Source organism: Xenia sp. Carnegie-2017, unplaced genomic scaffold, assembly GCF_021976095.1.
Source record: "Xenia sp. Carnegie-2017 unplaced genomic scaffold, XeniaSp_v1 HiC_scaffold_22, whole genome shotgun sequence".
NCBI lineage: Eukaryota > Metazoa > Cnidaria > Anthozoa > Malacalcyonacea > Xeniidae > Xenia > Xenia sp. Carnegie-2017.
This window is the reverse complement of record NW_025813485.1, coordinates 14,548,042-14,571,941: the sequence shown is the minus strand read 5'-3', so window position 1 is coordinate 14,571,941 and position 23,900 is coordinate 14,548,042. Positions and strand designations below refer to the sequence as shown.

Sequence of the window (23,900 nt, the reverse complement as noted above, 5' to 3'; positions counted from 1 at the left end):
AAACTTTTTGCAGGGGGGGCCTTTTCTCTCCAAAATATCTCACAGTAATAAAATTATACTACCCAGTTGTAACAACTCTTATTTTATAAGCACGTATTTTCAAAGCAATATATTGTTCTTCCTATCTTGCTTTGGGGTCCTTGAAAGCCTGGGGCCTGGGGAAAATTGCCCCTTTTGCCTCCCTTCAGGGCGGCCCTGCTCATCTTTTGCCAATGTGAAGACTGAAGAGATGTCTGCTTGACAGGGATCAGAGTTTACACCATGCTCAAAACACAGCAGTCCATTTTTGGGGTTAGTTATAATTTAGCTTGATTACATGACGTTTATGCTTTTGATTCATCCAAGTGGCGCACCAAAGCACGACGCATACCGTTAATGATCCAATAAACGCCTCTATTGTATGCAATAAACACCCGGTCTTTGCATGTCTATAAGATTATATCATTATAATTAAACGTGGATTGTTGATTGTACTCAGAAACTATATATTTAACCTTAGTTCCATGTTCATTCGAGCAGATAATGGAGAATCGCAAAAAATTTTTTAACTCACCGGGCGTTTGTTATGTCATTTACGGTATCAACAAAGCAAATAGAACCCAATCCTCTGCTCAATTATTTCCTTGCGGTGAAGTAAAATACAAATATGATTAAACGAAGCTCCCACAAGAAGCCAACGGAGTTGATGTTTACAACAGTTGAAAATGATGATAAAAGTAGGTGTTCATGTAAGCGTATAGTAGTCAGTGTAATAATCATATGGAGGCTATTTTCTCCTCTTATATGAGTTCATCAGATCCAGAAGAGGATCAGCTCAACAGCATTGCCAAGAATCCAATAATTTGAAAGGTAAAGATTTAAGTTTTGGAAACTTGGCTTCACCAGATTTTGGAAACGGACAAGCTTCAAAATCACTTCAAGAACCTTGTTTGACATCATCAAAAGAAGTCATGTCAAAACCATTGGGCATGAGCAATGTAGTTTCATTGAATGCTGACAAGATATCATTAACAAACAATCAAACAATGAGAAATAAAAGATCAAAATCATTGGGTACTTATAATCAAGAAAAAAGGGATTTGTATCTTTTGTGGAGGAAAATGCAATGCCTTATATATCGAAAGCAAAAAGAATCAAACTCTTGTGTAAGAATACAAACAAGGAAATAATATCAGAAGATCTCAGACAGGATGACCATACTTTGCTTTTCAAAAATGCCAGAACACTATCACCTTCAAATAATTTTTCTTATCGCGCACCAAAAAGAAGACTTTCTCAAACAACTGCACACAAAGGTTGTATAAACAGAATATCCTGGAATCCATGTTACCAAAATCATTTACTATCAGCATCAATGGACTCTTTGTTAAAGATATGGAATACTGAAAGTGCTGTAGTGACTTGTATCAAACTTGTCCATTGTCATTCACTGGCTATAAAAGATGCCAGATGGTGTCTTGATGGGATGAAAATCTTGAGTGCCAGCTATGATAAGTCTTCAAAGATCACAGATGTCAATAATGGTAGGAAATACACATTTGTTGAAATATACATAATTTAAATAGAAAATGAGAAATAATCAAACTAAACTATATCACAAAAGAAGTGTACAATACATAATTCAGGCACATTTTTATGCTTATGGATTATGATTTGACATCCTTTACTTTTCCAACGTTGAGTTATTATTTAATGTTATTTTTCAACGAAAAATTATTTTTCCAACATTGATATTTTGTGGTACAAAGCACTAAAAACATGGCACCAAAATAACAAGGAAGTAATTTCTGAAATGTCAAATAATAATCAAGAATGGCAACACATATTTCTGTTCTATATCCTATGTGGCTGCTTCTAGTAATATTGCTCCTTGTTTCAGAAAAAGAGGTTTGCTCTCATAATCATGCATCATTTGTAACATGTGTTGTTTGTCATCCATTTGATCCAAATATGTACCTGTCAGGAACCTCAAACCATGGGATATATTCTTGGGATGTCCGAATGCAACAGGTAACAGATCAGTTTTGCACATATTTATGTCAACTCTTTTGAATGTATATACTTGATCTCTTCAATGCAGTTAATGACCTATGTGAATTAGGTAATTTTTAGCTACACTTGTCAGACAATAAACAAATAATTATCTAGTTATTTTAGCAGGCTAATCCTATAAGCTTGTCTACTGCTATCAATAAAGCAGACCTTAGAAAAAATCAAAATAAATGTTTCCATTTTCCCTTAAATCTTAATGAAGATTTCTGCTCCATGATTGTACAGAAGATTGAATTGAAAGTAGCCTCCCAAGGCAGCTTTATTTCTTGGGATGCCAAGGATAAATGCCTTTTCATAGTACAGTAGCACATTTTATTCTTCGATGTCATTACTTCTTAACTCGACTCACAGTTTGTGAACACAGTACACTTGCAGATACCAATCATTCTTTGGTCAAATTCAAGATTTGGTTTTTATACCAGATGGAAAAAGTTTCATCTCGGCCGCTGAAGTCTCTAGACGAAATTCAACTGACAAGGGTATCATGGTATGGGATTACAAAACTTCTACTGTGTTATCTAATCAGATTTATCAGGTAAAATTAGACTTGCCTTTACAAAAGCTGACAGCAGTGTGTATGTAATGAAGCAAGAGCAACTTTTTTTATAGGAGCCTTACACATGCACTACATTGAAAATCCATCCTAGAGATGCAACTTTTCTTGCTCAAAGTAATGCGGGATACATTGCTCTTTTTTCACAAAAATCGCCTTATAAACTGAATCACTACAAACGATTTGAAGGACACAATGTACGTAAAACTTATTCATTTTAGTATTCACAAGTTACAATCTAAAGCGTCACGTTTAGGCTTTTCTTAAACAATTATATTTGCTAAACCTCCAGAGAATAACTAACAACACCAAGAAATTTTGAACACCAGTTAAACCTTGAAAGTTCTACTTTTAATTGTATGTTTAAATGTCATTGTCGACTCATTTGTATTCTAAGAAAGATTGATCATATACGTTTTCGTAACATCGTTCACTTGGGCTTTTCTACTAAGGTTTCTGGTTATCATATTGGTATGGACATTAGTCCAGATGGTAGCTTGGTGGCGAGTGGTTCCTCAAATGGTTTCTTGTATGTCTACAATTATTCTACAACAAAGATATCAAATACTTTTGAACTTTCAAACTCTCAGCCTTGTATGGACGTTGCATGGAGTCTGTCTTCTCCAAGTTTACTTGCAAGTTGCGATTGGAGTGGTCAAATATACTTTCATAGGTAATGATAAAATGGATACGGAGACCGCAGAAGATCGATAATTAGTGGTGGTATTTAATATTCATACATGTATGATATGTCACATTAAGTTCCTTTGAAATCCATTGTTTTCTACGGGTTATAGCATGAATATATGAATATGACTCTCCCCCCCCTTCAAGATAATCGATTTTACGCGGTCCTTGGGATACCATATTATCTTTTCAGCACCTGATTAAATAAACATTTTGAAGACGACAATATATTTGAAACTTTTTTTGTGTAAATTATTAGCGGAGATGGGGGAGAGAAGTATGCCATAAAAATTTAAAAAATAGTGTTGTCTGTTTAAAATGTCCATATGGTATAGATGCAGTATTGTATTTTAACACGTGATAGATCACTACGTTAGCCATTACGCGCTAGTGTTGATGTGTTCATTATTGACAACATATTAAACCTAAATGATATTAAGAGGGGGAAATGTGGACACTAACCGCTATCTCTGGCACAAACCGCCATATGGATGTCCATTCTCGGTATCGATTACTTCTTTTGTAAAAGTTCAAATAGATACGACAGATATTCGCGGGTCTTTTCACAATCATCCCTACAGCATTCATAAAATAATTTATTACAGTAGCTATCTGTTACAAAATTATTAATTATAACTATTTATTAGTACGGGAGAAACCTGAGCAAAATTGTTATAGTTGGGCAAATGAGCAAGCAAAGAAAATATTTTGTTTGCAATTACATATATGCATTTTTCTATTCAAAAATAAAAAATTAACTTTTACTTCGTTTGTTTCATTGCTTCTTCTATTGACTTGCAAAATCTATGTTCGTCTTCAGACTCTACCAAAGATCGATTGTACGTCAACAGTGACGATAACAATAGACTGGTGTTCAAAAGCAACTCTTCTATTGAAATAAGAAATGTTAAATTCACACTAGGTAGTACTTTGACTAGATATAAACAGTGTAAGCAGCGTTTTTTTTGAGTGAAGGATGAATTTTATATCTGGAGAAATACAATACAGATGCGTATTTACTTTAGGAGTTTTTAAAAGAGTTTATCTTGACAAGACGTGAATTTACATATGTAGGTCAAGACCAAAAATACAAATTTGAAAAACTACGTGGAAAATTGTCTAGTATGCTCGTAATTTCACGAACCATTCATTGAGTTTTCAAATATGAACATCGCGTTCTTCAAAAGGTTAGAATGTTGTATCCCTTCCATCCATTTTGTCCGCGTTTCATTGTTTGTTATCGCTACATGAACAAGTCTAAAAGTTCAATACGTGAAGTGAGTGAACTTATGTTTTGAAAAGATCAGCCTTCATTGCAAGAATGTACCTCGTCACTTCAATAAGAATTGAAGCATCGCGATGATCCATCAACAACAACATAATGTCACTGTAAGAGCATGCACGTGAATTGTTAAGGATGATAAATAGTAAAAGCATATATATGTTATGTCCCCCCCCTAATGTGTACCCCACCACCAAATGAGTACCCCACTACCCAATGTGTACCCCACCACCTAATATGTACCCCACCACCCAATGTTTACCATATTCCCCTACTGTACCATCTACAACCTAATGTGTACCCCACCATCCCTAATATATACCACTAAATTCTTCATGAAATTGAGTATTACTAAATCAATGTTAATCCTGTTAATAAGGTATAAAATATTACTCACATTATTTTTTGACGGTTTGTAATATCCTTACATATATCTTCAACACATGCCATATTGCCCATGAGGCCAATGGAAATTTCCTTTAAATAGAGAGGAGGGAGTAGAATAACATTGGAGAAACTACATATAAACTACATTAGAAATCTGTTTCAGTTAATTACAATACAAAATAACCAATCAAAACATCCCCTCACACTGAATCTTCAAGTTTTTACATATCCGTGAGAAAAAACATAATTCTCTAATATGTGATTTTATCATGCTGTAGTGTGAACCACAACTTTTCCATCATTTAATTCCCAAGACCATTTTGGCCATTGTTATGTTTTATAATTGGCTATCTAAAGTAACACAAACAATGAGTAACCCATCTAAATTAAAATAAGAACAACATATAAGGAGACTATTTAACTTACCGTTAATCGTGGTGAATTAGATTCAAGAATAATATTAAGAAATATGTTCAAGCCATCGACTTCTTGAAGAAACAAGGCAACATCCTGGACACAAGATCCAAATATAAAAATACGAATAAAATTTTTATATATGTTACTTGCTCAATGCGGCGATTCTATGTCGGATGTCCAGAAAGTAAATTTTGGCCTGCACAAGGAATGAAGTAATTATTATCAATAAGATTCTTTGCAGGAATAGTGAAGCACATGTTCACTGCGTTACATATTTTTTTACAATGGAAACCAAGAACAAAAGTCAAAGGTTTGCACTTGCTCGAGAGTTCGTACCAACATCTCCAAGCATGATAAAAACTTTACAGTTTAATATGCAGCATATTATCATCAAGTATATCAGAAACGCGTGAAAATGGTGAATAATAAAGTTGAAACGTAAAAGACAACTTCATATCATATGTAGCCTTTATTCATAATACTTCTATCGAGGAGTTCATCTTGCTCATTAAAAAGCTTACAAAAATTACTCAATGCATTACCTTATTCATTGACATATCCCAAAGATTACATAAATCGGAATCTAAATTTTTGTCCATAATTCCATCGCCGTCCAGTTTTAGCTGTTGCGTTGAATTAAACAGGACTTGGAGAACCCATCTCTTGCTAAATACTGTATCGCCAATTTTATCTGAATATAAAACATCTCTCTCTTCGTCTGTAATTGGAGGAGGAGATGGATTTCGTGCCGCCATATTGATAAGTCTTTATACGTAATTTTACATCACGTATTTAATAGATTCGAGAGATAGATATCTTAACAGAAGGTCCACTCGTGTCGGAACCTTTGATGTTAGTGTCCCCCCTCTTTCTGAAGAAAATTCTAAGGAAGACACGCCTTCCAGCAAGATACTTCCGATAGATCGCAATAGAAAATACAGCTTTTTACAAATATATCGTTTCGCAATACAAACCTTATCTCCTTTGCGAGATGATAACTCTTTATAAAAATTTCGGCAAAAGTTTGCTTTAAACGTGAATTATTAGTAAAATAAGATTTTCGTGCAATACTATTCCGTATTGATTTTGTGAAAGTATCTTGCTGGGAAGTCATGCATGCGTAGTGAAAAAATACACCACGATTTTAGCCGACTGGGCCTTCTGTTAGATGTCTATTCTGTGGTGAGAGAGAGTGAAATAGATTGGAAAAGAGGCGTTTGTATCATTTCTTTCTTCTTGGTACTAATGAATAAAAAAAAGTTTAACTAAATATACTGTTTCTCAGCCTAACAAATTACCCACTTTTTTGTAATGTTATTAGCAATAATGGTAATTTTGTGAGAGTGTCTATTAGAGAGAAGCGTAACGGGTGTGCTGTGCTGGCAAAGTTACAGTTGTTCTTCTGGGGGAGCACCAGTAGTATGTACTATGGAAATTGATATCATCTTGAAGCGACAAAATGTTGTCAGGCAACCATGCAATTTTCTTAAATAGATTGTTACAAAGACAATATCTGGTCAAAATTTGATCATCAAAAGCAAATGATTATATCATGTTCCCAGAATGGCTGCAACAAAACTGGACTTTACAGATTAAAATGTGATCTGTTGCATTGTATCGAAGAGTTTATGTGGTTGCAGGCAGCATGCCTGTTTTACATAAATAACGACATACATGTTGACGTGTATTTTTCTTAAATAATAAAATAGAGACTTTGTCGTGGTGACAAATCTGAAAATAGTTCTAAAGATCGCAAATACCATAGTCAATGGTAAAAGTAATGTAATAAGTTGATAGTTCTTAAAAGAACTGTTTTAAGTAAAGAGCACTAACCCAATAGTTCTAAAATAAATGTTATGAAATGAAACGACACGATGCATTTCGCCAGACTACTCTTCGGGTGTAAACGTCTGCTAAGTGAAAATTAGCAGAATCTCAAAACAGGGATAAATTAAAAACATAATCCTTTTGTCGGCAGAGGACGGGATTGGTTAACTTAATCAAAACAGCCTCCATGACGCGAAACTGAAAGAATGAACGGCATTTCTTAATGATTCTAAAATTGTCGTCTGAATAAGAATCAGCACAATGGGAGTTATTCGAGAGATGTTTACCTATCACGGAGTCACATGAAACTAAATTAGTTTTCTTACAATCACGTTTTGGTTGTTGTCTCGAGGGGACCGTTCCATTTCTGATTGAAGCTGGTACATGCTGTTTGATCCTACCACCCAACCTTTGTGACGTTCTACCTACATAGCAAGCATCACACTCACATTTATATTCATAAATTACATTGCTTAAAAGTTCTGCCGGCAGAGATTCTTTTGGGATGGGTGGTAGAATAGTTCTTTTCGAAAATACAAAGATAACATTGCTCGCAAAAAACTAATTCTCCGTAATATTCTTAGTTTCCCTTTCAATATCATTAGAAGCCTTACCCATCCATGGAAGTTTGATAAACACAGGGCACTTAGCTGGTCCAAAAGGCCTATTCTGCTCATTTTTTCCGGATATCCATTTGAGAGAAATATCTTTTTCAATGAGTTGAGATCACCCTCAATGAACTCCTCTGATGACAGTCTAAACGTTCACTTTATTAAACACTTTACTAAAGAAATCTTTTCTCTGTGTGAAGAAAAAGAGTCAAAGCGTGTGTACAAACCCGTAAAAGTTGCCTTGCGATGAATGCTTGTAAGGAATTGACCATTGCGTTTATGGACAAGAACATCCAAAAACGCTAACTGACAATTTGATTCATGTTCAGACGTATAATTTAAAGAAGGGTGAAGAGAACAGAGTTTATGTAAAAATAATTGGCGATTTTTGTCGTTACGAAAAAGGGAAAAGATGTCGTCAACGTAACGTTTGTACCACAGCACGTCTGGAGGCTCAAAAGGGGCAAACATAATAGCCTACGAAAATATTAGCAAGTACTGGTCAAAGAAGAGAACCCGTATCCACGCCATCAATTTGTTTGTACACGTTATCATTAAAACTCAACTCAACTCCTCTAGTGGCTGCTAACATTAATTCTCTAAAAGCCTTCTCGGACATGTATGGTACAGCCATGTCCGAGTGAAAAAAAATTTATTAACACAGATTTCGATGGTTTCTTCTAAGCGCACATTTGTAAAAAGAGCACATTGTCAAATTAGGATGAGCAGAAAGATCTAGTTGTTTACGTTGATTAGTAAAAGTAAATGAGTCTTTTAAAGCGTGTATTGAGAACTTATCTAAAACAGGTGAAAGTACGACTGACAGTTGTTTAGCTAACTCATGATGAGCTGAGTTAATCATGGCAAGAATTGGTCGGAGTGGAGCGCCCTCTTTGTGGAGTCCATACATACGTGGTCTCTCTGCATCGGTAGAACTTTTGGGATAGTGCTCTTTACTTAAAACAGTTCTTTAAAGAAGTATCAACTTATTATATTACTTTTACCATTCACTATGTTATTTGCGATCTTTAGAACTATTTACGTATTTTTCTCTACACGTGCATGTTTGTTCGGCATATTGACAGTCTTTCAATAACAGTGAAAACTTATGACTTTTTGAATTTTATTGCAACTGACGCGTCAAAAAAGTAGTCATTTTTCGTAGTTAATTCTTTCGTAGTTATTGCTATTGATTTTATTTGGATGAGTTTAATTGCAAAATAGACGCCTCTCTAAATCACCCACATCTTTCTCTCTAGCACGTCACAGCAAATTTCTTTTTCGCTCTCCCCCCCTCGTTATAAATAAGAGAAAATACGGTATTTACGATATTCAAATAAAATACGACAAAAATTTTATTCATACACACGCTGACCCCAATTAACCGTAGCTGATTTGTACAAGGGGTGTGTGTGGTACACACCATGTACTGAGTAGAGCAAAAATTGTTTTTCAACAGTTGCGATTTTATATAAGACGACATCTTGACCCCTTCCAATCCATTTAGGGCATTTGCCACTTTCCAGGGCAATTTTGCTTTTCTTTTGCTGCAAAGCACAATTGAGTTGACTTGACTACAATGTTAACAGATAGCAAGACCGAACGAGTGGATTCCCGTTAAATAGTGTCATTGACTTATCAAGGCTTCTAAACTTATTATTGACAGTAATCTCAATTCATTAACTTGACTCAAAAAGAACATTCGGAAGTAATTAAACTTAAGGTAAATATAATGCGTTGATGATTAAAGTGATGATGGAGTTCTTTAACTAATAGTAACGATATATTATTAAATTTTAACAGAGATGATCAATGGGCTGCCAGTAGATGGAAGTTACCGTTGATAAAAGAGCTGAGAAATAAAGTTCATAACTGTATTTTACATCATCAAGTGGATTCACATCAAGTGGATTGCATAGTCATGGGGTGACAATTGTTCTTTCTGGTTACAATAAAACGTTACAAAACCATTACATTTTTGATTTTTCTAAGATTTGAAGACAGTTGTTGCGGCTTCACGATATAGGTTTTTGAGTTTATATCAGTGTGTGGGGTTATTCAAGTAATTATTAATAAAGTAATCGAGTTTTTTGTCTCTCACTGACACTGCAAAGCAAAAGATTATGAAAGAAATTGTGTTTGTGGCACATGCTTTTCCATAGTTTACAAGTCGTTTATGTTGTCAACGTAGCGAACGTACTATCGATGTGTGAAAACGGTTCGCATGCTCGACTTCTTCTTAACCTTTTAATTTAAAGTCACGACCAATAAGATAGTTGAAAGGTGGAACGTTTAGATCATGATTGGCTGATTTTTAAACAGCAATTATCTGAAACACTACTCGGACTGAAGACAGACATACCGCACGAGGAACTGGTCGACATCTTTTATACTGTTCGTACTTTGATTGAAAACGCCATTAAACTGTTCTTGGAAAGTTCGATAATAAAAGGTAAAGTAAACATAAATAAACATTATGCGTAGTAGGTGGTTGGTAGTTGCACTTTTATCACGTGGCGAATCTTGGAGACATGCAGGCGAATCTCAATGTCCTCAGTTCTCATCATGATTTTCGTCGATATATCAATTATTCAAAAAGTTCTACGTCAAATATACTTTTTTTATGCAAGTCATACACGGCTATTCGCCCTTTGTTCTACTTTAATTCATTTGCACTATGCGCTGTGCGTCAGTGCGTGATACTTTGTTGCTATGTTTGTAGCATCGTAAAGCTCATTAAGGTCGATCAACAAGCGACCAATGTACGGTAAATATTTGTAGTGCAACCAATGAATTATATGTATTATTTGTGGAGATTAATTGATGTGGTTTTAAGTAAATGTAGTGTGTAGCATGTTCTCAACGCTTATACATATGTCTTGAGATAATGAGCACTATGATTAAAGATTTATTAAACGTGTGCATTTATAAATTTAAAGCTGGGAAAATCAGTTGCTATTTAAAATGCGCCTGACATGTCCAGGTAACATTTTCTCCACTGAAATAAACAAAAATCAAGTGATTCAAAATTTTGAATGATGTGCGCGTCTTATCAGCAACCAAATAAAAGTTTTTGAAATATTGAGCGTCAGATAATGGCCGCAGAAAGAAGAGTTTGAGTACTAACAATAACATAGCAGTAGCGAAAAAAGAGTGCAAATTTTATCATGAACCAGTTAAATCAAATAAGCAAGCCCATAACTGAATTTAAGAGTCAAATTAATAATCTATAGAAATATAAAATTTCATCGTGTACCCTAGCCGGCTGACTGGCTTGCTTCTATAAAAATACCTCCTAAGAAGTTAAAACAATCAACTTTCCTAACGAAGAGTTGAATTTAAAAAACTGTAATTTTTTTTTAAATTGCTAACATTTCGGTTTTTCAGTAAACTTTAGCTTACAACCACGACGTGTTTGAGCAAATGAATCAATTCATCAACAAAAGTTGTGCTCGGGACATTTGATATTCAAGAAAAATAATAAAGACTTAAGTTTGTAACTACAGCCAAGTATTTGTTTTAAAAAGACGTTCTTCATTAGCAATTTTCATGAAAAGCCCCCGCTCATTTTTTACATTCCATCACGAGTTCAATTACATTACGAGTTCATCATTCATGATTTTTGCGCACGAAATTTTTGTGTATTGAACTTACCACGTACATGCGCACATGGCATGATAAGCGCACATGGCATGATAAGCGGATCGTGCGCTATGACTTCAATCGCCTGCTGAGACAAAATGAGTTGAATTTTCGGAAAATGCAATACAGCCAATGCAGGCATTACTTATTAAGATCTTATCAGACCTGTACACATATTAGAAATTTGCCACGAAAAAATTCGTGAAAAATGCGGCCAGTAAATTTGAAAATTGAAAAGCTCTGGCACGACATGAAGACTATAATCCGGGGTATATTTGTAATATTTCACACACATCAACCAACAGCTTCATCCCGTACTCGAAGTTTAACGACATGAAAATTGATATCTTATCCTTCAATATCAACGATATCATTTATAAGTTTAAAATATTTCTTGTCGCCCATATCAATTCCATTTAATTTTTCTTTCGCATATTCCTTGGTTCTGGGCTTTTATCTTGTACCTCTTACTTTCGACCTAGAATAAATCATTAGCTTTTGTTTGTAGGCCTCTGTAATAATTATTCATATGTGCATGAGTAAAGAACTTCAATTCAAGAGCACTCGTTTAAATGGATTTTAATCTAATGAATATATTTAATATTTCTGTGATAGGTAAAACAGATTTAATTGACCTGTTGAATAAATAGTTATAATTATTTTTGATATGTAATAATTTTCTAATCACTATAACCATTGCAACTCACCTGTCGGCCACGACTCTTGATTGATACTTAAACCTATGTTTTTTTAAGCAGTTTTTGAATTATTCCCGTTCATGAAACTGTTTATTTCATTCATGACGTGAGACATGACATTGGCTTTCATTCCAATAAATTTATGGCACTTGTAACGACGACTCTTAACTCCACAAATTAGGGTAGTTAATCAACAGGTAATTCACAAAGTAGGCGGTAATGCACAGAGTAGGCGGTAATGCACAGAGTAGGCGGTAATTCACATAGTAGGCGGCCAGTCTGGCGATCTAGTTGCTGTTTTTAATCTACTGCTTTTATACCCAAAACATGTTAAGTGCTGGAGAATTTTTACTGGAATTATAGTATTTAAGCCTTAGATAAAAATCATAAAATTAGTAAGAATCTTACGGAAATGTTTTTTTTACCGTGATGCTACTTCAAATGATTTCTAATAGTCGAATGGCTGCATTGTCACAAATCAATCACGACTGCACGGTCGCACGTATTACAAGAAAGTGACATTTTTAATAACTTCGACTTGTATTGGACACTTCAATCATAAAGACATCTCCCACACGGTTTTTACAAAATCATAACAATCGCTAGAGCTGCGTCTTCCAAACAACGCTTTCCTCTGATACGGAGACAACTCCTAACTTTCAATAAATATTTTAACTTAAACAATCAAAATCAAACAGTTTTACTCAAAGCACTGAAATTCATACAGACATAATGGGTTGCAAATATTCGATCACTAAATTATGGCAACGGCAAAAAGGTAATTTGACCCGATCAAACCTAAGTTAATTCTACTTCGCGTAAATCAATGCTTGGTTGCAACTAAATAATTTAACACCAGAGTTTTAATTGAAAGATTTGAAATGTTTGCTCTTAATATTGATGACCTGAAGGTACAGAACGTAAATTGTAGGTAAAGAACTTTATCTCTCTCTTTTGTTAACGTAACTGAATAACTAATGTCGCCTCATCGAGCTATTATGCATACATATTTATTTAGCCAATCAAATCTCATTATACCTTCATCTATTTAAGCAGCAACTTTATTAACTATTATCTTAAAAGAGTTTGCGTTGACGCTTATTCAAACTTCTTGTTTCACCACTACATTTTTTTCTTTGCATATTATCACTTTTCTGTAATTACTGAAGTTGTGATAAAATCATACAACAATATAATTATCAATGTAAAGGCGTCGTCAATTGATTCTACAACGTTAGGCACAAATTCTGTTTTCTATACCGCATGGTGAAAAAAAGTTTGCAAAATTTCTGCGTAAAAATCTCATGAAAATAAGTCCGTTTTAGTTACAGTTTAATATAATATAATGATAGTTGTGTAGCTTAGCTGATACTGAAACATCTTGCATTCAATTCTAGAATGTATCAAAAAATTCTACCTCGGAGAATTCTACCTTTGAGTTGCCAAGTGATGAAGACTTGTTAGAGTGTTGCTCACCTCTGGTAAAATATATCGAGGAAGATAGCGAGAGCTCTCTTTTTACGAATCTGAATGAAACAACCACTGCTGCTCAACAAGTTGAACCTCAATCCTTCCCGTCTCGAGCACCAATTACCAGGAATATAAAACCTGGCGTAAAAGTTGCTGACGTCAGTCATAACGAAGAAATTTTACCGACAGGAAGTGAGTCAAGTGTTGGTAAGTCGATACACTAGCAGATAATGTTTGTTATACATATGAAGTTCACGCGTTTGGTAACCTTTGCTTGAGTTTAAATGGACATCGCATTCATGCAGCGATTTTTTAATTCCAAACCAAAATGTTTTGTTGCAAAGTGTTTGTATGTGCTAACCTATACTATTTTTTAATTCACAGTGTCTTAAATTACATTTGTCACCTACGTGCCAGTACTTACAATAATATCAATTGTCTTCACAAAAGACGGACAAGCATGTAATAACACTCAAAATAGGAAGTTAAAAAGCAATAAGTTTATTTGAATAAAAACTCTTTGGTTTCATCACTACTAAATTTTCGAATTCAATTCTCTTTACTAAGGGTTCACGGAGCCGGCAATGAAGAACGAAAAACTGCCAAAAAGAAGTAGGTAAAGATCTTTTATTCTTTCTTTTACATTGCGTTTTATCCCATTTTAAACAATTCACCACTCACCAAACTTAGAATGAGCGTTCATGTGAGCTCATAAAAACATCTAGTCCAACAAATCACTGTATCATTTCAAATGACAACGATAAACAAAATGAGACTACGCGCAATGAAAACAGAAATCTTTTCAAGATTGACTTGTTGTTCAGGAAACAGAAAGAATAGTTTGTGGAAGTTTTTATACCGTCTTCTTGAATCACCAAATCAAGAAAACGACAATCTTCTCCAATGGGTCGATAGGAAGAACTACATTTTCCGAGTGGTACAAACAGCGGAACTAGCGCATCGCTGGGGACAGGAGAAAAATAAGGTTAATATGAATTACGACAAATTGAGTCGTGCTCTTCGCCAGTACAAACATGGTGAGGTGCAAAAGATCCCTGGACAAAAGCTTATGTTCAAATTTGGCCATGTTGTTATGAAGGATGATTACAAGACGTCTTGATGTGAACTATTGATTGAAAGTAAAGAAACAAGGATTGATATATTGCACACTATAAATGATTTCAGCTTAATTTGATTCGCATTTACTATGTAATCGCTTACGATAAAATAACTATTTTCAATGATTTTACGCAATAAAATTAATTTTACATTATTGTATCATGTGTAAATGAAACGTTAGTGTGAAATGTATGCGAAAAAATATTTTAAAGTTAAGTTTCTGACCCTTATGAAGGTTGTATCTTACACTTGAAGAAATTTAACGGAAACGTGATCAGAGCACGTACTGACCTCTGCTCTCAAACCCAATAATTTTTTTTATAATCCCGTTCACACTCCTCCTAAGACTCTGAAGATGACAACACCAAATAATGACCAGCATTCCGTTTCAGAATAGCACCAACCTGGACGATGGACATCTGCAAACATGTAATTTCTTATTTAGTTGTTGTACTGTCTTTATTTATATGAAAAGAGTTTTTACAGCGTTGTTTTGGGAAGAAGAGGAAGTTTGAATTCATATACTAATAATGTGTTACATAGTATTACGTCACACAATTATACGCTATTTACAACTTACAAGGTGAGAAATTGTCGGATATATTGTTGATAAATGCGACTATTTTTAAAACATGGAGTGGGAAATATGTGAAGGAATGAGGATAGAAAATAATGGACGGAGAATGAATATCCTGTAATTTTAAACCCTTCATTTAAGAAATAAACGATGTTTTTACTATGTTTGCACAGGCTTATACAAACTGAGGAGACCTTTGGGAGAACTCAAGACCTGATCAGTGCTAGCCCGAGACCGAAGGTCCATGGTTGCACCGGCTCGAGAGTTTTCACAAACATGTCCGAGGTTTTCCTAAGCCAGTGCTACAATTATCTTGTAGTGCACCATATTTTTTACTTTGCAGTGATGAACAGGCGATGACTGTAAAATCATCAGGGAAAACGTTCTCCAAAACAAGGCGCGTGCGCGAAAAGCAATAAGTTTTAGTGATTTCAATTTTTTTATTTTAAACGTTCTCACGAAGTTTACACTGAATTATTTTCTAAAACGCACTGACTTTTTTGTGTGTGATAGACTGTTGTGAAAAGTCCTTTAAAACAGGCTTGTGCAAAAAAATTAAAAACAGTCAAAATATGGACTATGCTACCCACCAAGATATCAAAATCTAAAAGAATTTAGTGCACGCGTAGTGCAACCACACGACATTGATTTTTTCGCATTCTTGCACTTCAAAGAACATTTTTGATACGCCTTCTGAGAAGATATCTTTAAATACAAACTTATTACGCTTTTAATATCATTATTTTTTACAAATTGTTCTGTTATACCTCCAAACATAATAACAGAATAAAATTTTCTTTATTTTATAATCTATTGAACGTATATTATACCAAATCAGCTACGTATGACGTCATGACAAGACAACACAAGCATTACGTCATATTCCTTCACAGTCTCACAGATTTCACAACGAAAGTTAATAAAATGATGTTTCAAAGTGTTCCAGACAACAGAAATTCTAACGCAGAAGCAAGAAGAGGTAAGTAGTATATTTTTGTGTTTTTGTCAGCATATTGATTGAGGAAATGTGACTTTCCTTTGTAAATTTGTAGCTAAACAACACGAGTGCGTTGTATTACGTTCTTGTCAAACAAGGTTTACTAATATTTTTTAATTATTATTTTGTTTAGTCAACAGACCAGAATTGTACGAGGTATGTTGTCTTTCCTGTAGAGTATTATTTTAAAAAAGAAATGGTTATAAGACTGAGGATGCTTTACCAATGATAAATCAACAATAAATACAAATGCTCTTGGCTTATTCTCTACATATCTCTAATTTGTTTGTCAAAACATACATCAATGCATGGCTTGTGACATAGGCCACCTATTTCATGGGCAAAAATGTTGCTATGCCTCCACTTCTTCTAGCCTGAAATTTAATTTTCTTCAGTTATTAACATACATCTGCAATACAGGCTACTCCTCTTCTGCCTCTGACCAGTATAACTGCCCTTGTTTAGTAAATAAACAATGTTACTACAATCATTTTTTATAGGAGGTTAAGTTGTACAATAACAGGCATGAGCGAGAAAAGTAAGATATTACATGAAAATTTTCTATTATATATGAAATATTATTTTATGATTTTTTAATATGTATATAGTTTATGTATCTTAGACTTTTCTTGTAGAAATGCTGGCATTCAAAATTTTCTTTTTCATTAAAGATATGATAATTTGGCAGACCTTTTTGCTGTCATAAATACACTACAAGCTTTGGAGAAAGCATACATCAAGGATGCCCTAACACCCAAAGAGTAAGGCAATGATAAAGTAAACCATTACATTCATACTTTATTTGATAATAGGTTACTCAAAACGTTTACATATCTTAGCTTATAAAACTCTTGGAAAAACCATTTTGATGTTCCACCAATCAAAATGTTACCTTACCTTTGTAATATGATCCTTTTTAGTTTGTTTGTATGATGATATTATCTGTTAAAAAGCCAATGCATGTGATAATTTTTACCTATATTTTCAACAGATACACAGCTGCTTGTTCAAAGTTGCTGGTGCAATACAAAGCAGCATTTAAACAAGTTCAAAATGATGAATTTCCCACAATAGAAAGTTTTTTGGATAGATACAAGGTACAAAAAAAACTTGTGTTTGTTGAAGAGAACTGGATGTTGAATTCACTAGCTTTGTATGCTTATGTTTTTAGTGAGCTATAATTTTTATTGCTAAAAAAATATATTAATGTGTTTCGTTAAGTCAAGAAATTGTTATAAATTTCTTGCAAATATTTCCATAAATTTTGCAGTTGAATTGCCCTGCAGCATTAGAGCGTATCAAAGAAGACAGGCCAATCACAATTCGAGATGATAAAGGAAATACCAGCAAATGTATTGCTGACATTGTAATGGTGAGAGTGTTGAGATTTTGGTTCTTCCTTTTCATTTTGAAAAAAAAAGGGAACATTATTTTTCATGCACTGGCTGTATATGGCAAATTCATAAATTCCTTAAATTTTTAAGCTTTTTATAACTGCGATGGACAAATTACGTTTGGGAATAAGAGCTACAGACGAGGTGGGTTTTTATCACTTTATTATTTGTATTTGCTTTCATTATTTGATTAGCAATGAGTGAAAGACTTCTAGTAGAAATAATTCCTGAGGATAATTACCAATACAAAACTGGAAGTCAACAATAATTTAAAATATTGAGCAGAGGGGCTCAAAAGATAATTTAAATAAATCAAGTCCAAACAACTAAGAATAATTCAATATGTAGTAATACTAATATTATTTCAAAAATATTGAGGGGAATTTACTGTTCTCCTTACTCCCTTTAATATTTGGGGAGGTTCACTGTCCTTACTCCCTTTAGTGTTTGTGGGGAGGTTTACCGTCCTCCTTGTCCTCCTTACTCCCTTTAGTGTTTGTGGGGAGGTTTACCGTCCTCCTTGTCCTCCTTACTCCCTTTAGTGTTTGTGGGAGGTTTATTGTCCTCCTTGTCCTCCTTACTCCCTTTAGTGTTTGGGGGTGGGGAATTTACTGTTCTCCGTACTCCGTTTAATATTTGGGGAGGTTCACTGTCCTCCTTACCCCCTTTAGTGTTTGGGGGGGGGGGATACTCACCTCCTTGTTTACAAAGTATTTTTAAATAGTAAAATAGAGACTTTGTCATGGTGAAAAAGTTAAAAATTGTCTTAAAAAGAGCAAATACCATGGTGAATGGTCAACGACAATGACAAAGTCGCTGTTTTACTATTTAAGAAAGCGTTATAATGATGATCAGGTTCGTGACCTGAATAAGTTGGCGAGGCTTAGGAGAAAGGTTCGCTCAGTTGATATGACCATTCACCATGGTATTTACTTTTTTTTAAGACAATTTTTAACTTCTTTTACTAGTGATGTTTTTATATCTCCTAGAAGTTTAGTAACACTGTTGAAAGTTATTTTAAGATTTATTAAGACTTAACTGGCTGGTCAACGGACAATGACCAACCAAAATACTTGTTCACCTGCCAATTTTCTACTTTGCTGTTCATTTTGACCGGCCACAATTTGCGTCTTCATCCAAAATAATGTAGTTTGGCGATACATGGTTAAGTTTTAAAACGTAGAACGTCAAACGCAAGAATGTATAGTCTCAAAATTTTTTCAACGTTATTTCTTGCAAATTATGTGTATAGTCAACTCGATTTTAACCTTGTTTTATAAAAATAGATCCATCCTGATTTGAGAGATCTAATTGACACAATGAACAGTCTGAGCAAGTTGGATGAAAACTTTGAGGGAAAAATTAAAGTAAAAAATTGGTGAGAGAATTTGAATTAGTCATGAAGTCATTCCTATAGCTCAATTTAAATCATAAAAATTTTTGCTTACGTGCTGTTCTGAACATTTAATTATAAGATTTAATTGAAAACAGTTTTTTGTGCAACATACAAAATAGTGCATGTATAAGCATACGTTACGCAAGTAGTCAAAGAATAAATTGTTAGAAAGTAAGTCATTTTAACATTTGTATATTTGCCTTATTCTTGTGTTGCAAGCTACGTCATAGTCGCCATGTTGGATGATTTTAACAAAGGATTTTCCTTATCTTACAATGCAAATTTCATCCAACATGGCGAGCATTCCATTGTTCCCTTACTCCCAGGGATATAATTGCCACCAACTAATTGGCTGTGATGTTATCATTTTGTGTATTGAACCAACAAGGAACGTGGTTATTAATGCTTTTCTGAACAGTATTAATTTCATTTTCTAGGTTGGAAACCTTGGGAGGGATGAAAGCAAGCGATGAACTGTCGGACGATCAAGCACGACAAATGCTGTTTGATTTAGAAACAGCATACAATCTTTTCAATAAATCTTTACACTAAAATATATCAGGATATAAAGATATTTACGTGTTCATACTCAGGAGATTTGTACATTTTAGCGCGTTCAATAGTGGATAAACATTGGACCACTTATTTCCATTAATCTATTTTTCACTTTTGAAATTCGACAATTGAATTTTGAATTTATTTAAAGATATAGAACTTGATCAAAAGTTATACAAACGACCATGGGAGTTAAATAATGGAGGAATGAAATAAATACATGGCACCTTTTGTTGTTGGTTTAGAAAACTGTTTTGAAAGACAGGTTGTTGACGATATATTTATAGCAAAAATGGATTTCAGTTAAAATGATAATGAATAAATTTGTGAGAAATCTCGATAAGTTTGTATTGTTTTAAATCTCAAACAAGTTTGATGTAGACATAATTAAGTATATTATTTGAGCTATATTCATGAATTACTTTATTTTGTAGCCTACCACTTACACTTGATAGCCACCAAGGCTACCTGAGGTTACCCACTCACATGTACGCGTCACGTACCTAGTTTTCTTCCAACCATGTACTCGCCATCAATGTAAATTGCAGTCATGTAACTAGGACATCTGTTTTTTCGTTTTTCGTCAAATAACGTCCAAAGTTTTAATAATGATGGTCGGCCCAAAGACTTCGCTGTTTATTCAAATTGTTACTGCTGCGATTATGGGAGGAGGAATTGGATTTTACATACAACATAAAGTATGGTCAGTCGAAAAGGTAAGTCTTTATATTCTTTCGTATAATGTGGAGTGATTACTGATTAGGTAGAATTTTAACCAATCAACTGATTAGTTAGCATGAAATCATTGGACGATTTTGTAATATCCAATGACCTTTTCCTATTACATGATGATGAATCTAACTGCGTAGCACTTGAACCTAATTGTTTAAAGATTAAAGTAAATTTGCTTTTCTCTATTATTTTGATTTACGTTATACATTTCGTTTCGTTTTCGTAGGAAGAAAGGATATTGGAACTGAAAAGAATTATTAAAGAAAAGAAACAAATTATAGAAGAACTTCAAAAAAAGGAAACATGATCTAATTGCGGAAGGTAATTACAAAGTTAATGCATGATGTTCCAACCACCAAATTAAATTAGAGTTTAATCTATAGTTACAAATTACAACAATATTGTTATTAAATTCAATTAATTTCCTTTCTTTATAACCATTCCCTCATGAAACTCTTGCTCACCAAAAACTAAACCAAACTCCTGTGTTTTATAACCTATTGGCTATGGACAAATTTATTAATGCCCCCCCCTATCCCTCCTTTCCTCTAATTGTTGCTCATTCTTTTTTGTTAAATTGATTTGGCATTGACCACAGAGCAAGGGGGGGCTATGGGGAAATAGCTTCCCAAATAATTTTGTGATGATGTTGAATTTTTGAAATTTGTCCCTGAGTTCCAACTCGCGTATAATTTTGATGATTGATAGCCCACCAAAGAAAAATATTTTCTGTGGTCCTTGTTTGATTGATCAGTGTGTATTCCATTTTTAAAAATTTCTAATAAAGACAGAATGTGCAAGTTTTTAGAAGTTAGTTGGTGGCTCAACCCAGCCTTGCCAAAGATACAGATTCTTTTTGTTGTGGCAATAGAAATTTGTATTTCGACCTCCTTGATTTATGGTTCAACTTTGGTAAACATGTGTGTTAGATGATTTGCATTCTTTATAGAAGGGTGTTTAAATTATTCTATTCAGCTTGGGTAATCATGCTAAACTCAACAACAGCATCTGTTTTATAGTACTATGTATTGTTGTCTCAATGGCATTGTATTCTGTTCAAGTCATCGCCAAATCTCTAAATTATGCTGAAGTCATAATTAAAATCAAATACTTTTGAATAACTTTTCTAATTGAATTTTGCCTGACAGAATATTTGGATTTTTGTCCAAGTAACATTCTGTTAAATTGTGCAAGAAATTGCTAATAGTTGATTAATTATGTTACACAAATTTAAATGAACAGAAAATTCAGAAAATTTTGGATTAAATGAAGTATAGACCCGCTTATCATGTTAATGTGGTTGGTCTGGTAGCGAGGGAGGTTGAAACTGATTAAACTTTTCGCAATTGTTATGGGCAATGGTATTTATTCTAAACAATGTTGCTTTCCTTGTTATTATTATACTTTTTTTGTGCGGTGTCTTCAGTATTGCAATAAAATTACCTGCAAGAATTCGAACTAAAATAACTCAGACGAGGCAGCAATCGAACCACGTGTACCAGAACTGTAATAGCTGTGCAGGCGGTGAAGAACTTCGAAAGATGGGGAGCTACGAAAATGTTCTAATGGAGCTGCACTCCATGTTCAATTGCATGGTGTATTCTGTACTATCCCTTCAGTGTGTCGATGTTCTTAGACGTCAAAATGTGCTGAATACACTTGAATTGTTGGCCAGGAAGCATCCAATACTACGTTCTCACGTGTCAAACAAAAGATTCATAGTAAACCATCATGAAAAATTTAGTCCAAACCTTAGATTCGTGAACACAACCAATTGGAAAATTGTTCTCGAGGAGGAATTTTCATCACAAATGCAACTATCTAACGGTGACCACCTGTGGAAAACCATTGTATTGCGTGAACATTATGACATCAGAAGAAAAATGTATATCAACACTTTTTTGTTTTTATTTCATCCTACAATTGCAGATAGAAGTGCAGCATTGTATTTTGCAGAAGACTTCACAACAATGTTGTGTACTCTTGTGAACTGTGATATTCGTGTTGATTGCTCAAGAACTTTGCATTTGCCATCATCTCCTGAAAGCTATTTGATGCTTTCATTTTCCAAGATAATTAAGCTGATGATTGAACATCTGATGGGAAAAATTTGCAGTTTTGTTTCTGGGAGTTCTCAGAAAGGATATTTACATAAGAAACCAATACCCAAATTTCATTGCAAACCTTTAATTCTTTTCAAATCTCTTACCGAACAAGATACTCATAGAATTCTTGACTTTTGTAGTCGACAAAAGTGCTCTTTAACAGCCTTGTTTATCACAGCATGGTTGGATATCATGTCTTATCGTGCAGGTAGTAGAAAAGCTCTAGCTCATAAAAAGCCTCTATTAGTTGTGGCTAATTACAGGGCCTTATTGCCTACTAAAATGCAGCAGGCATACCTGTGCAATTGCAGTGTTTCATTTCAAGTTAATGATTTGAAGAGTAAGGCAAAATACTTTATCTCCAAGATGGTAGAGAATGAGCATTTGTTGCAATCAGCTCTTCAAAATAATGCTCATTGTAACCTCTTGTGGAAGTTAAAATATGGTATTTTGAAAAAGGAAGCTCTCTGTAAATTATTCCCATTTGAGTTTTGTGATGTAGGAAGATTTAGCTTCAAACAAACAGCTCCATTTTCTTTGTTGGATATCTTTATTGGTACAAATAGCTCATCAACTGTTAACTTGACATTGGGCATCATAAATGGCAGATTGCATTGCGTAATGCACTTGACTTCACATTTCAGTGGCTGCTCAGATTTGTTAAATATTATTTTTGCTAGAATTGTACAAAATATAGCATCAGAGTTTCATTGATATCAGCATTGTTATGATTATTACAATTAATATGAGATGTTTATGAACATATCCTGTTAAAGAAAGTGTCTACAGTTTTCTTAACATTATATGAATAATTAAATTTGAATCTTTGACTAAAAAATACAGTTCCCAAATCTATGCATGTTTGAACTTGTGGTAAGTTGTTGAGATGGATATTATGGATGTAGTTCTAATTACTCAGGCCTCAGTTGCTGGTCTAGGGTTTGCTACTGGGGTATGCACTTGTACTTGTTGATGTTAGCACAAGCGGTGTTCATTGTAATTTACCCCTGTGAGACTGAGACCACTAGCAACAATTCCGCATGCCAAAAACACAATTAACTTTCTTGTGTACAACCTTTCAAATATATCTTCAAAGTTGATAATCTGTGGGACTGTGGCAACCAAATTGGACTTGCTTGCAGGAAATGAAGACAAGAACAGAGATAACCTGTCACTGCTTGAAGCCAACCAATCTGAGTTTGATAAAATCTTGTGGTATTTCACTTCTATTACAGGAAGTGGTGTTTATTCAGCTTTGCTGATATAGACGGACTTATTGAGGGTGCTGCCACACCCTCAAATTTAAGTTTTCATCCTCCATTGAAATTTTTAAAGTTCAAAAAATATTTTAACCGCCACTCTAAGTGGTGAATTACTCTTAAAGCCAGAATAAATGCCT

General features: G+C 34.1%; 5 protein-coding genes and 1 long non-coding RNA gene across 8 annotated transcripts; 4 read left to right on the top strand and 2 right to left on the bottom strand.

Moving 5' to 3' along the window:
• Positions 1-531: 531 nt before the first annotated feature.
• LOC124445627 (WD repeat-containing protein 25-like) lies at positions 532-4,056 on the top strand. The gene is made up of 5 exons (XM_046996370.1): positions 532-1,523; positions 1,880-2,010; positions 2,417-2,587; positions 2,662-2,802; positions 3,058-4,056. The coding sequence occupies exons 1-5, from the start codon at positions 1,106-1,108 to the stop codon at positions 3,280-3,282; spliced, it is 1,086 nt and encodes a 361-aa protein (XP_046852326.1). The 5' UTR covers positions 532-1,105; the 3' UTR covers positions 3,283-4,056.
• Positions 2,620-23,356, top strand: LOC124445626. Its single transcript, XM_046996369.1, has 4 exons — positions 2,620-2,631; positions 20,120-20,380; positions 20,623-20,717; positions 21,416-23,356. The coding sequence occupies exon 4, from the start codon at positions 21,755-21,757 to the stop codon at positions 23,213-23,215; it is 1,461 nt and encodes a 486-aa protein (XP_046852325.1). The 5' UTR covers positions 2,620-2,631; positions 20,120-20,380; positions 20,623-20,717; positions 21,416-21,754; the 3' UTR covers positions 23,216-23,356.
• LOC124445631 (protein saal1-like) lies at positions 2,788-6,141 on the bottom strand. Of its 2 annotated transcripts, none has more exons than XM_046996380.1 (8): positions 5,921-6,141; positions 5,388-5,471; positions 4,972-5,051; positions 4,620-4,679; positions 4,437-4,549; positions 4,058-4,181; positions 3,755-3,867; positions 2,788-3,488 (listed from the first exon to the last, which is right to left on the bottom strand). In XM_046996380.1, the coding sequence occupies exons 1-7, from the start codon at positions 6,131-6,133 to the stop codon at positions 3,804-3,806; spliced, it is 738 nt and encodes a 245-aa protein (XP_046852336.1). In that variant the 5' UTR covers positions 6,134-6,141; the 3' UTR covers positions 2,788-3,488; positions 3,755-3,803. The 2 variants fall into 2 exon arrangements, with proteins under 2 accessions (XP_046852336.1, XP_046852335.1); XM_046996379.1 differs by having other exon boundaries at positions 2,788-3,151.
• Positions 6,187-9,247, bottom strand: LOC124445635. The gene is made up of 3 exons (XR_006948209.1): positions 9,236-9,247; positions 9,062-9,069; positions 6,187-6,243 (listed from the first exon to the last, which is right to left on the bottom strand). It is a non-coding gene; the product is annotated as an uncharacterized LOC124445635 (long non-coding RNA).
• LOC124445633 (ETS-related transcription factor Elf-5-like) lies at positions 13,819-14,915 on the top strand. 2 transcript variants are annotated; one of them, XR_006948207.1, is made up of 3 exons: positions 13,819-13,833; positions 14,194-14,242; positions 14,451-14,525. XR_006948207.1 is itself a non-coding variant. In XM_046996382.1 (2 exons), exons 1-2 carry the CDS (start codon positions 14,211-14,213, stop codon positions 14,744-14,746), a joined length of 324 nt encoding a protein of 107 aa, XP_046852338.1. In that variant the 5' UTR covers positions 14,184-14,210; the 3' UTR covers positions 14,747-14,915. The 2 variants fall into 2 exon arrangements, 1 of the variants encoding a protein (XP_046852338.1); XM_046996382.1 differs by lacking the exon at positions 13,819-13,833 and having other exon boundaries at positions 14,184-14,238; positions 14,451-14,915.
• Positions 16,213-20,004, top strand: LOC124445632 (vacuolar protein sorting-associated protein 28 homolog). The gene is made up of 9 exons (XM_046996381.1): positions 16,213-16,301; positions 16,453-16,475; positions 16,820-16,857; positions 16,991-17,080; positions 17,311-17,416; positions 17,590-17,691; positions 17,804-17,857; positions 19,000-19,091; positions 19,547-20,004. Exons 1-9 carry the CDS (start codon positions 16,247-16,249, stop codon positions 19,659-19,661), a joined length of 675 nt encoding a protein of 224 aa, XP_046852337.1. The 5' UTR covers positions 16,213-16,246; the 3' UTR covers positions 19,662-20,004.
• Positions 23,357-23,900: the final 544 nt, after the last annotated feature.

Coding starts and splice junctions, on each gene's coding strand:
- LOC124445627 (XM_046996370.1), top strand. CDS start 1,106: ATGCCTTATATATCGAAAGCAAAAAGAATCAAACTCTTGTGTAAGAAT. Junction 2,011..2,416: donor GGGATGTCCGAATGCAACAG/GTAACAGATCAG, acceptor TTGTGAACACAG/TACACTTGCAGATACCAATC. Junction 2,803..3,057: donor AACGATTTGAAGGACACAAT/GTACGTAAAACT, acceptor TTTTCTACTAAG/GTTTCTGGTTATCATATTGG.
- LOC124445631 (XM_046996380.1), bottom strand. CDS start 6,133: ATGGCGGCACGAAATCCATCTCCTCCTCCAATTACAGACGAAGAGAGA. Junction 5,052..5,387: donor CTAATTCACCACGATTAACG/GTAAGTTAAATA, acceptor CTCTATTTAAAG/GAAATTTCCATTGGCCTCAT. Junction 4,550..4,619: donor ATTCTTATTGAAGTGACGAG/GTACATTCTTGC, acceptor TTGAACTTTTAG/ACTTGTTCATGTAGCGATAA.
- LOC124445633 (XM_046996382.1), top strand. CDS start 14,211: ATGAAGAACGAAAAACTGCCAAAAAGAA. Junction 14,239..14,450: donor CGAAAAACTGCCAAAAAGAA/GTAGGTAAAGAT, acceptor CTTGTTGTTCAG/GAAACAGAAAGAATAGTTTG.
- LOC124445632 (XM_046996381.1), top strand. CDS start 16,247: ATGATGTTTCAAAGTGTTCCAGACAACAGAAATTCTAACGCAGAAGCA. Junction 17,417..17,589: donor GTTTTTTGGATAGATACAAG/GTACAAAAAAAA, acceptor TAAATTTTGCAG/TTGAATTGCCCTGCAGCATT. Junction 17,692..17,803: donor GTATTGCTGACATTGTAATG/GTGAGAGTGTTG, acceptor TAAATTTTTAAG/CTTTTTATAACTGCGATGGA.
- LOC124445626 (XM_046996369.1), top strand. CDS start 21,755: ATGGTATTTATTCTAAACAATGTTGCTTTCCTTGTTATTATTATACTT.